Here is a 13,091-nt window from a genome sequence, read left to right on the forward strand (position 1 = left end):
CACTGCTCTACAGGAACTTTGTTCAATCTGCCTTCAAGATGTGCCGAGGGCATGGTCTGGAAACAAAAGCTGGTAAAAGCCCTTTTTAATGGAGGACTAGTGAGGTTGACTAAGTACTATGAGGATAATTTGTTTTTCTAAAAGGAAGTGTACCAGAAAAAGAATTTTGAGTGCTGAACCAGGGCTGGCTGGCTGGTACTATTCAACAGCAGCCTCCCCCCCTTCAAGGCCAGTGTGTTTTGGTTAGAGTTTCAGACTATGGTCTGGGAGACCCAGGTTTGAATCTCCATCTGCCCTGGGAGCTTGCTGGGTGACCTTGGGCCAGTCACACACTCTCAGCCTAAAGTGTGTGTGTAAAGTGCCATCAAGTCACAGCTGACTTATGGTGACCCCTTTTTGGGGGTTTTCATGGCAAGAGACTAACAGAGGTGGTTTGCCAGTGCCTTCCTCTGCACAACAACCCTGGTATTCCTTGGTGGTCTCCCATCCAAATACTAACCAGGGCTGACGCTGCTTAGCTTCTGAGATCTGACAAGATCAGGCTAGCCTGGGCCATCCGGATCAGGGCCAGCCTAACATACTTCACAGGTAATCATACAAACTAAATGGATCATTATATATATTCTAAGTCGGTTTCTGCCAATTATAGGGTGTAGGAGCTAGGAGTAAGATTTCTTGATCATCTTTCAAAACTCTCTTTACCATCTTACATTTTAAGTAAACATAAGATTGTTATGGCTGTGCCCAGCACTGTATGCTGCTATATTTGCTGGTATAGCAGATTCATTAACAAAATGAGCTGGGTGTACAATAAATATTCATTTCAGATTATATCTCTGTCACAGGGTCATTAGGTAACCTTAAACAAGTCATTTCCTTTCAATCTAAGTCTTCACTATTAACAAAATTGTAGCCTACCTCCAAGGTCTGTTGTAGGGACTTATCCTAGTAATATGTGTATGAAGCTTTCTGGACATTGTATAAATTCTTTATTATTATTACTACTACTATTACTGCTTGGAGCAGAAAACTCAACCCTGCAAAATACAGAAATATTGTACTTAGATATTTAATATGTGGCAGAGAAGATACTAAATACTTTTGTGGTATGCTGCCACGGGTGAAGAACAAACCAGGTACTCTCACCTTCCCTGTGAGCCCACCACTGGAAACTGATAAAGAGTACTAAAACTGAACATACTGGACTGAAAATATTGTTGAAGGCTTTCACGGTCAGAGTTCATTGGTTCTTGTAGGTTATCCGGGCTGTGTAACCGTGGTCTTGGAATTTTCTTTCCTGACGTTTCGCCAGCAACTGTGGCAGGCATCTTCAGAGTAGTAACACTGAAGGACAGTGTCTCTCAGTGTCAAGGGTGTAGGAAGAGTAATATATAGTCAGAAAGAGGTTGGGTTTGAGCTGAGTATTGTCCTGCAAAAGTAATGTGCTAATCATTGTCCTGTAAGTATCAAGATAATGTGCTAATGACGGTATGGTATGTTAATATGGAACCATTGTATCCTGAAGTGATCTGTTAATGTGTGTAATCCAAAGCTAATCTGCATGGCTATTGTTGAATGTTGTCTTTATTAGTCTGGAGGTTTTTTTTTTTTAGAACAGGAAGCCAAGCCTTATTCATTATTCATTCACCACGATTATATGGACTACCAAAAATTCATAAGGATTCCGTTCCACTCCGACCCATCGTGAGTGCCATTGGTTCCCCAACATATGAATTAGCTAGATATTTGACCACCCTCCTACAGGACCACATTGGAAAAACCACTTCTTACATCAAAGATTCAACTCACTTCATCAACAAAATCAGTCCGTTCAGACTCAATCCACAGGATATATTAATCAGTTTTGATGTTGTATCCCTCTTTACCAAGGTTCCAGTAAAAGACACAATCTCATTGATTAACCAGATTTTTCCAGAAGACCTAACAGCCTTATTTCACCATTGTTTGACAACAAGTTACTTCCTATGGGATCAAGAATTTTATGAACAGATTGATGGAGTAGCTATGGGAAGTCCACTCAGTCTAGTAATAGCAAACTTTTACATGGAATATTTTGAAAAGACAGCATTAGAATCAGTACCTTACAAACCTACAGTCTGGTTCAGGTTCGTAGATGATACATTTACTATTTGGAGCCATGGTGAAGAAAAATTAATGGACTTTCTAAACCATCTTAATAATATCCATCCAAACATTCAGTTTACCATGGAAAAGGAAATTGAGGGTAAACTCCCATTTCTTGATACCCTTGTCATCCGTAAAACAAACTTTCAGTTAGGTCACAAGGTCTACCGGAAACCAACTCACACAGATCGCTACTTACACAAAAACTCCAACCACCACCCCCGACAGAAAAGAGGAATAATCAAAACATTAATGGACCGTGCAAGACAGATCTGTGAACCACAGTTTCTCAAGGAAGAAACTAATCATCTAAATCACGCACTGCTAGCAAACAGCTATTCCAAGAATGAAATCAGAAGGGCCATTAAACCAAACAAAAATCAGAAAACTCAGGAAAGACAGTCTCCCATAGGAAAGGTATTCTTGCCATTTATTAAAGGAGTCACTGATAGGATGGAGAAACTTTTGAAAAAACATAACCTACAAACAGTGTTTAAACCCACCAAGAAAATACAACAAATGCTACAATCAGCAAAAGACAAAAGAGACCCCCTCACCTCTGCAGGAGTATATCGTATACCTTGCAGCTGTGGAGAAGTTTACATCGGGACCACAAAACGCAGCATACAAACAAGGATAAAAGAACATGAAAGATACTGCAGACTTGGCCAACCTGAGAAATCAGCAGTGGCTGAACATGGACTGACACAAACAGGGCACAGGGTCTTATTCCAAGACACTGAAAGACTGGACAATTCTACCAAATATTTTGTCAGATTGCACAGAGAAGCCATTGAAATTCATAAACATCAGCACAACTTTAACAGGAAAGAGGAGAGTTTAAGAATGAATAAGGCTTGGCTTCCTGTTCTAAAAAAAAAAAAAACCTCCAGACTAACAAAGACAACATTCAACAATAGCCATGCAGATTATCTTTGGATTACAGACATTAACAGATCACTTCAGGATACAATGGTTCCATATTAACATACCATACCATCATTAGCACATTATCTTGATACTTACAGGACAATGATTAGCACATTACTTTTGCAGGACAATACTCAGCTCAAACCCAACCCCTTTCTGACTATATATTACTCTTCCTACACCCTTGACACTGAGAGACACTGTCCTTCAGTGTTACTACTCTGAAGATGCCTGCCACAGTTGCTGGCGAAACGTCAGGAAAGAAAATTCCAAGACCACGGTTACACAGCCCGGATAACCTACAAGAACCAATACTGGACTGAATTCTGACTTTTCTTATGTCAGAACTATTTGCACTAGGCAACTACAGTGAACTAGATCAGAGCTTCTTAAATTGTGGGTTGCGATCCCAAATGGGGTCAAGCAATTGAATGTTGGGGTCGCGAAAAAGTCAAGCGCTCCATCTACAGCAGCCCGGAACTGCTCTTCCTTGAGGCTGTGACCCGCCCCAGCTGGCCGCCTCGCACCTCCTCACCTCACCCCTTCTTCAGCCCGGGAGCCGAGGACGGCCTCAGAGAGGCAGCAGCAGTCTGGATGCTCCATGCGCAGCCCTGGCCAAGCACGTGAGCCTCTCCCTCTGCCACAGGAGTGCAGGAAAGCAATAAGAGGAGGCTCAGCTGCATGTGCTCTCCCCTCATGGTGCAGGCGATTCACAGCCCTGACTTAGCCGGGTTAAGGGGGAAGCAAAAAAAAAGGTAACTTTTCCCCTGGCTCTCGAGGGCCATCCCAGAACAGAAGGGATTAAGGCAGGAGGCAGCCACCTTGGAAAGGAAGGTGCTGCTACCGCGTACCTGGGCAAAGGGCTCATACCTGCACGCTATCTGGCAGAGCAGGGGGAAGTTTGCTCAAAGTTGTGCACCCCTTTGTGCGGGATCCTGTACCCTGCAGTCTGCTTTTGAGCAGCCCATGGTAAGTGCTCAAGGCCAGCAGGGACAGAGGAAAAAGGCATCAAGTTTCCCACCATGGAAGGTGCCCCTGACTCCTGAGAAGACCTTTTCTATTGTCCCTTTCTTGCGGATGCTCGGGGGCTGGAAGGGAAGGCCATGTAATCCCCCCCAAAAGGCTTGATCCTGGCCTCCCTCCTGGGCTGGTCCTGCAAAAAGCCCCCTCATTTCCAGAGGGCTATGATCCTTCCTGGGTGCTGGATCATTGCCCAACTCAAAGCCCCAAAGAAACATGCCATGGCCTGTAGGATCTCTGCTGTTGTTTTTCCCAGTGTTCTAATTATTTTAATACATTAATTTTTAAATGCACCTTTGGGCATAGCAGTAAATATTTCCTTCTCGGTTGCATGTGTCAGAGTCTGCTCCTTCCTGGTAGTTTTTGAATGTGTGTTCACGTGCAAATGGGTTTGTTGGGCTCTCTGGCTTTCATAATGCTTAAAGAAGTTTGGGAAGGGGTGATTCAGAGCAAGTTTGACCAGAGGCTGTTCTACAGTTGAATTGGTTCAGGCTTAATTCAGGTAGGGCTGAAGTTTGCTTTGCAGTCTGGGAAGGAGGGGACTGTACTAAAAGAAATGATAGTATTGCCTATTGGAAACAATGGGAGAGGCTTGAAGGCCCACTGGAGATAAGGGGAGACAGGAATGCCAATTGCCTTGCATGGGTTCCATTAAAATACATTACAGCATGCAAAAAGTTGCAAAGAAAATGCGGAATAGATTTTTCATTATGGTCTCTGGTCCAAGATATAGAGTACTTTGCGTCTGGAATGACAGCCTCCAGAGTAGAATGATGGTCCATAGGAATAGAAACAGTGCTTTGGGACTGGAATGACAGCCCCCAGAGTAGAATGACAGTCCCTAGGAATAGAAACAGTGCTCTGTCATGGGATTTACAGGTCAAAGACTGGAATGACAGCCCCTTGGAACAGAATCTGGGCTCTGGGACTGAAATGATAGGTCACAGAATGGAATGACAGCCCCTAGGAATAGCAGAAATGTTCTGGGAATGGCATGACAGCCCCCAGAGTGGAAGGATGGACCCTAGCAACAGAAGGAAGCAAAGACTGTCATTCTACTCTGCAGCCTGTCATTCCTGACCCAGAGTACTGATTCTCTTCCTAGGGATTGTCATTCCACTCTGGTGGCTCTCAATTCAGGTCCCATTAATTGGCTTTGCCTGTGTCTTCTATAAAGTTTGTATCTCCGGTACCTGGCATTACATTTTTACAATCATCAATGCTGAGAACGCATGGCCTGGCGTTCTCAGCATTGATGATTGTAAAATCAAAATATTGATCAACTCTGAAAAACGTTAAGATGCTCTATGTCCTGCAGTATCAACTATCTTGACAAGATTTAATTCTTTATGTAAAAATAAAGATGCATATTCATCTCATTAGTATGCAAATTTGCTTTAGTCTTTAATAAATTGTAAAATTATATGTATACCAAAGAATTGTTTTAAAATAAATTTCTTTATGATTTATTATCAGTAAATGTTTGATTTGTATACCTATTTTGCATACCTATATACCTGGGGTCCCGTAAAAATTTCTCGGGCAAAAAGGAGTCGCGAGTGGAAAAAGTTTAAGAAGCCCTGAACTAGATAATATTAGCTGTACTGTACAATGCCTTTGTGTGTATCCTTGCAAATCTTTTACCCTCAAAAACCTAATATGATGTATTTTGGAACTCAGAAAAAAACCTTTTATTTTCACTTTCTGTGCTTTTAAAGATTGTGGATTTTTATTTTTTAATTTTGGTAACAGTGGAAAACTGTCCTTTATTGTTCTGTAAATCACTAACATGATTGGTGTCTTCTTTTTCAGGGGTCCGTTCAGTGTTGTGCGACGATGTATCAACAGAGAGACTGGGCAACAGTTTGCTGTAAAGATTGTCGATGTGGCAAAGTTCACTTCAAGTCCGGGATTAAGTACAGAAGGTAAAAGTCAATTATCTTTTTTGGTTGCATGTTATCCATTGTCAACTTGTTAATTCCATGTTTTATGTATAAGAGAGAGATTTTAATTTCACTTTTTTTTAGAAATTCTCTTAAGGTGTCAGCATTGACAACTACTAACTGAAAATGATCTGTACTATTTAAAATAGTGTAATTCACATATGGAAGCTAGTTGGCTGAGCTAACTTTTCATGAGTAAGAGTTCAATATACACCATAGAGAAGTAATATTCAGGCAGTGTGGAGAGTGAGGTATGGTAAAGTAAAATGATACTGCAATATCACTTCCAGAAGAGGAGCTGGAGTATTGTGGCAAAAAAGTCTGTTATAGGGATAAAATGGAGGTGAGAACTATGTAAGATGCTTTGAGTCCCCACCAGGAAGAAAAATGCAGTATAAATGAAGTAAATAAATAAAGCTGGAGATAAGAGGGACCAAGGCCATGAAGATAATTCACAGTGGGTAGCCGTGTTAGTCTGTCTGCAGTAGTAGAAAAGGGCAAGAGTCCAGTAGCACCTTAAAGACTAACAAAAATATTTTCTGGGAGGGTATGAGCTTTCGTGAGCCACAGCTCACTTCTTCAGATACAGCTAGAATGTGAATCCATCTGTCTTTAAGTAGAGGAGAGTGAATTCAGACAAGAATTAGTATGTAAATGTTAAGTATGTGGGGTAAGTATACTGCAGTGGATTCTTTATTCTTAGTCCCTTAGGTATGATGTTGAGTTTTCTGCATTTGGTGAGAAAAATGATGTCTGTCATTTACATACTAATGTATGTAAATGTATGTTAAGTAGGAGCACTGACTTGGCTTTGAGCGCCTTGAAAGTGGTTTCGTTGATCAGGGAGCGGGCACACCTAGAGTCTATGAGTGCTTTTAACTTGTAACTGGGGGGCCCCTTTATGGCGTTGTAACACTACGTCTACATACACAGTCTCTTCGACCTCACTCACCTTCACCGGAGCGTTGGGTTTTGCAGGAATAGCTGCGAGGGTCCGCGGTGTCTCTCCACTCACCGCAGACCCTGCCCGTTTTTTGACAGATCCAGAGGAGATTCGAGATTCAAAGCAGGGGAGTCCCAGTCTCTGTTCTCATCCGAAGACGGCGAGTTGTCCCCCGGTGGGGCACTTGTAATCCGGAACCCCGATGGGTTCGTTGGTACAGGTTCGTGGGGCGAATCTCCGATGTGGAGTGCTGATAGCACGGTCCGCCCAGGAGCAGTGCTACGGTTGGCCACGGTGCCTCTGCGCTGAGGTTGCCCCCGATTCCGGGGCGGTCCATCCTGCCGAGAAGGGACCAACCGGTCCGGCCGAAGCGGGCAGGTGGCTGCAAAGTGGCCCATGGTTCTGCAAACGAGACAGGCTCCCCTCTGAAACAGAGACGCGCGGTCTTGCGAGGGTAGAGCAGGTCTCCGCGGTGTGGGAGCTGCGGCTTTGGTCGGGGGCTTTTGGTTGCCTCCCTCCCTGGCTCGACGACGGGCTAGCGAAATGAATTGGCGATGACTCTCCACTTCCTCGGCTAATAAGATCCATTCTTCAAGAGTGTCTGGGTCTCGTTGCAGATAAGCCCAGTTCAATATCTCAGGATGTAAGCCTTCCCGGAAATAATGTATTTGGGTAGCCTCGGCCCAGTCCACTATCTTACTGGCGAGACTTTGGAATTCATCTGGGAATTCCCGCATCGGCGTAGAGCCTTGTCGAAGTTGCAGGAGGGCTGCCTTGGCCTTTTCTCCCAGGAAAGGGTCCTCAAAGCGGCGACGTAAAGCTCGCATGAACTTGTTGAGTGAGTGTATGGATTGGGCCCGAGTGTCAAACTGGAGGACCATCCAGTCAGCGGCTTTTCCAGTTAAGAGGGAGGCAGCAAAGCGCACCCGGCTGTCTTCGGTAGGGAAGTGCTGTCCCTGTTCCCGCATATAACTGTCCGCTTGGTGTAGGAAACATGGTAGGGCTTCAACCGAGCTGTCGTAGGTCACTCTCAACCGAGGTTGTTTCCACTGTATGGGCAGGGGCGCAGGCGGTTGCCTTGGAGGCGGCAAAATCGGTGCTCCAGGGGCCGGCAAAACTGGGGCTCCGGGGCCCGGCAAAACTGGGGCTCCGGGGGCCGGCAAAACCGGGGCTCCGGGGGCCAGCAAAACCGGTGCTCTGGGGGCCAGCAAAACTGGTGCTCCGGGGGCCGGCACAACTGGCTGAGCTGGGACTGGTTGGGCTGGGGTGGTTAGAGCTTGTTGCAAACATTCATTTTCTTGAAACAATTGTTCCAGTTGGTCCTGCAGACGGGCCACACGATTATTCAAGTCCTGGTTTTGGTCCCGCAAGAGACGCATTTCGTCTCCAGCTCCCCCCGTGTGTCGGGACTGGCTGACTCGAAGACCAGTAGCCCAGTGGGGTTCCTCACCATACAGGTCTTCCTCATCCGAGAAGTCTGGCTCAGTGAAGTGACCTGCACGCCGACGTGCGTGCTGCGTGTTGCGAGATGGACCAAAACTCGGAGAAAATGAGGGGATAAATCCAAAATCGGTGCTGTCTTTGGGACGTCCGTCCGTGAGCGTGCGGGCTTGAACAGCTGCCAAACATTGCTCCTCTTCTTGCGCAGCCCGCACCCGAACCGCCGCTGCATCCGCAGCCCGTAACTGTTCCTCGGCCCGCTGTCGGTCTGCGAGCACCTGGTCGGCCTCTAGCTTGGTGGCAATCGCCGTAGTGACGATCGGGAGAGCTTCGTTCTCCAAAAGCAGAAGGAGTTCCGAGGAATCTGTTAGGTCCAATAACGGTTGAAACCGAACTGCCAGAGCAGCAGTGTCTGCTCCGAACTCAGGGGTTAAAGGTTTCGTGAGGTCAGCCATCGTGGCTGTAGTCAAGGTCAGTCCCGTAAACAGTAAGGCCGTTCGGGCCGCTACATCCCGTGCTTCCTTCAAGCACAAGTTGGGTTTGTCGCGGTTCGGGCCGTTAAGTGCCTACACTCTTAGAAAGGACCCCTTCCTGAGAAGGGATATGTTATCTTATTCAGCGAGACACCACTAGACCGGAATCAACGGTCCCTAGAAACTTGTTATTGCTCCTAGGACATCTCTTGAACACGCCAATAAATTTATAATAATGGACAAGAGTAGAAGTATATAAGAAACACATTTATTTACATTATATAATATATGCTTTTTAGTTGCAAAGCCATAAAATATCATATAAAGATAGACATCATTAGTCTTAAACATGTTTATGTAGCAAGTAATCATTCACATTCTCTATGCCTCCATAAAGGAGTATCTTAGTCAGAATATACTCATAAAGTATCCTTAGTGCAATGCACCTTCATTCAGAATATAAGGTTACAGAAATCCTGTCAAAAGATGGTTAATTCTTTGGAGAAAGATTTGGTTAGAAGCATCCTAACTTAAATCATCCAAAACATCATAACATTTATGTACAGAAGATACACTATACCTTGCTGTGTCATCTGTGTCATCCAGAGTCCTCTAAGAATCTAAGCTCTATGAGAACATATGAAGTTATCCCAGAGTATCTGTATTTGCTAAGTCTTGAATCCTTTAAAGACTTCTATTAATATTCTTTACTGATCATCATTAAGATCAGGCATTGTGTATGTACATGCTATTCATGCTCTTTCTAGTTTTAGACAGCAATGCTGAATATATAAATACTATGTGTTAGCTTAAAGCTGTTTACAGTCTCTTTGTGCCAATCTGTGTATGCACTGTACAATGTATCAGCATTGTGCATATCTCACAGAGTACAGAGAGTTTCCTTTCCCTTCAGGAACATCTCTGGTCTCTTGCTCTGAGGAGGTTCAGAAGTCCCTCTGTTAAGTAGAGGACGTTCTGACACAATCTCAGAGGTCTAGCTATTAGCCCTGTGTTCAGGATGCTTCCTAGCATTGGTAAGCCAAATAGGCTTAATTTTTAAGAATCCATAAATCCAATAAACTCTCAGTGTTCCAAAATATGGAAAGATTACTGCACTTAGATTCCCATTCAAAGAATAGGAATTCTAAGGGTCTCCATTCCCTTCTAGGAATAGAGCAGTCCCACAAGAAGACTGTAAGTAAGATATGTTGAAATATCCAGATCTTGATACTTCAAGATACCTCAGAGAACTGCTGTCCACGCAAGGATCAGAGTTTCAATGTTTTACATCTCAAGCCTTTTGAGATGGAGACATGTTATTTCAGACAGCTGCAGACTGCCAGCTATAACACTCTGAAGTACTGGCAGTAATGTAGCTATATTTATACTGTTTCTAGACCCATTAAGAGTGAAGAAAGCTCCTTTATCCCCTCCTTCTTATCCTTCCAGAGGGGTGCGTTTATTTCCTCTTATCAGATGTCAGGAGCAGTGCAGCAATGGCTTGGTAAGCAGCTGCTCATGTCTTCTGATGTCTTATGTCCAAATATGGACTTCCTTTCCTTTCACTCCTCTTTGCTTAAAATATAAACACTCATTTCTGAGTTATATGATTATGGTATGTACATTATTTGTATACCATCCTTTTCGTTAGGACAATACGCATTAAATGAGACTACTTAGAAGTCTGTAGCACAACATTTAACTATATAACTCATAAAACACAATTATTGTTTACATTTGTCATTTGCAAAGTGACACTGTTTACATTTGGTCAGCTGCATAGCCTTCAGCGAGATTACAGAAGGCAAGAAAGCATATTACTCTTATCTTTGAGAGAACTTTAATGCCTTTAAGCTATAATAAGCACAGTTTCAGCTATTAATGCACTCTTAGTACATTAAGAGATCTTAAGACCTTGAAAAGGACGAGTGTTCTTCCTTTGACATCTGACATCTGGTAGCTGAGTCAGAAAGGTGAGTTTCGCAAATGTAGATAGATAAGGGAAGATGCTTTGCTCTGCCCCTTCAAGGACAAAGCCAGAGTAACTTGTAGTAGTTAGCTTTGATAGAGCTGACCTTGGAGTATTCTGTCAGCCTTTTGTAAGATGACAGGCTTTTCATTACACAAACCTCTGCAGTGGCTCAGTTTGCATGATGTGTTTAAGCTCTATATGGAATTAATTCTGCACATGTTCACAGAATACCAGGATTATGTCAGAGACTGTTACAGGTTCAGGAGTGTTTGGGGCCAAAGTCTGCTCCGCCCATGATCCCGCCATGGATCGGGGTGGAACGGGGCGGATTGAGGCCGCTCCCGGTTCTTGTTGTTCTTTACGTATAGTTAACCCCGCTAGCAAACGGGTCAAAGTTACTAAATTCTCTTGCGCCAGTCGAACTTCCTCAACCAAGCCGTCCAGTACGCGGAGTTTGTGCTGGGCACTTTGATCTGCTTTGGGGTCCATCCAGGGGGTCGTGTCAGCTAGGCGACGCTGCTGAGCTCGAAGGAGTACAATCAGGCGATTGATCTCCGCATCCGTCCGCAGCGCCTCAGCAAGAGTGTCCTCTAGCAAAGAAGGGTCGTCGGGGTACTTGTCCGACAGTTCCAACAGAGGGTACGAAGGTTCAGGACCCTCCAGGGTTTCGGCCAGAAACCCTCTATCCGGGGAGCGTCGCCTCAGCTCCCACCCGGGGCCTAGGCGAACCCTCCGGGGCTCCAGCCACAGGCAATTCACGCAGAGAGCACGTCCCCTGCTCCAATCCGAGGCCCCAGCGAACCCTCCAGGGCTCCAGCCAGGCAGGGAAAAATAGAGAAGGCATTCATGCCAAAATGTAAGCACTTGTCCCGTGGTAATCCCACAAACAGCTTCCAGAGACAAAGAGTCCAAAAAAGAGCTGATTTAATGGAAAACATACAGGTATGCAGAGCTTACAGGTACATTGGCATGAATGGCAATTGGGAGTACAGGGTAGACATATAAGGGAAAGTATTAGTCACAACAGGTCAAGGCGCCCCCCCCCCTCTACTGAGGAGCCGTTCCCATGGGAGATAGCACTGGAATAGGAATTCAGCAGTTAGCCAGTTTGGCCTTGAGAGGCACCTGGTGGAATTGAAACTAAAACAGTCAGAGTCTGACAGGCTGCTTAGAGCTGTGGAATGCAGGCCTGACAGAAGTGCCTCAGGGGCCATGGGAAGTCATTGCCATGGATTTCATTACTGATCTGCCGTTAAGCTGGGGGGAAACTGTACTATGGGTGATTTCTGACCTTTTTTCCAAACAGGTGCATCTAGTCCCTTGCGCTGGCATGCCCTCGGCTCAAAGACTGGGTCACTTGTTTGTAACACATGTTTTCAAATATCATTCGTCCCGCGCAAGATAATTTCCGACCGCAGGTCTATATTCGTAGCTAGATTTTGGAAAGCGTTCCTCAAATTAGTTGGAGTGGAACAAGGGTTGTCAAGTGCGTTTCACCCCCAAACGGATGGACAAACTGAAAGAGTCAATGCTGTACTAGAATGTTATCTCCGTTGTTATGTGAATTATCACCAAGATAATTGGGTTGACCTATTACCTTTTGCAGAGTACGCATATAATAATTCTGTCCACAGGTTTCAGTCCCTTCCGCATTGTGCACGGCAAAGAATTTGGACCTGTAGGTCAGGTGGATGTGTCGGGGGAGGAAGGGGGTGGAGATATCGGATTAGATTCAAACCATACAGTCTACATGGCCTTGGTTAACCAAACACCTAGAATGGGCCAAGAGACAGTATAAAGCTCAGGCTGACAAGCATCGGGCCCCTGGTTGGACATTCAGGGTGGGTGATTGGTTTATCTCTCCACCAAGAATCTGCGGTCTCTGCGACCCTCTAGAAAGCTAAGTGAGAAGTACATCGGGCCTTTTCCTATTTCTCGAATCATTAACGAGGTAACCGTGGCGTTGCAACTGCCTAAAATGTTAAAGAGAATCCATCCAGTGTTTCATGTCAGTTTACTGAAACAGCATGTGCCAGCATTTCAGTGGCACCCAGAAAATCCCCCAGAGGTTCCTGAAATGGTGTGTGTGTGGGGGGGAGGAACACTGCGAAGTTTCCAAAGTTCTTTACTCTTGTATCCATGGGGGGGGGGGCTGGAGTACCTAGTCTGTTGGAAGCATTTCAGCCCCGCCCATGACGAATGGGTTAAGTATTGTCATATCTTCG

At 44.9% G+C, this 13,091-nt stretch overlaps 1 protein-coding gene across 20 annotated transcripts in view; it reads left to right on the forward strand.

Moving 5' to 3' along the window:
• The window catches only part of CASK (calcium/calmodulin dependent serine protein kinase), a 327,562-nt gene that overhangs the window by 75,374 nt on the left and 239,097 nt on the right, over positions 1-13,091 (forward strand). For all 20 annotated transcript variants that reach the window (XM_056858036.1, XM_056858039.1, XM_056858041.1 and 17 more), the window contains exon 2: positions 5,908-6,020. In XM_056858036.1, the coding sequence (XP_056714014.1) occupies positions 5,908-6,020 (113 nt within the window). The remainder of the gene's footprint in view (positions 1-5,907; positions 6,021-13,091) is intronic.

Source organism: Euleptes europaea, chromosome 12 (genome assembly GCF_029931775.1).
Source record: "Euleptes europaea isolate rEulEur1 chromosome 12, rEulEur1.hap1, whole genome shotgun sequence".
NCBI classification, from domain to species: Eukaryota; Metazoa; Chordata; class Lepidosauria; order Squamata; family Sphaerodactylidae; genus Euleptes; species Euleptes europaea.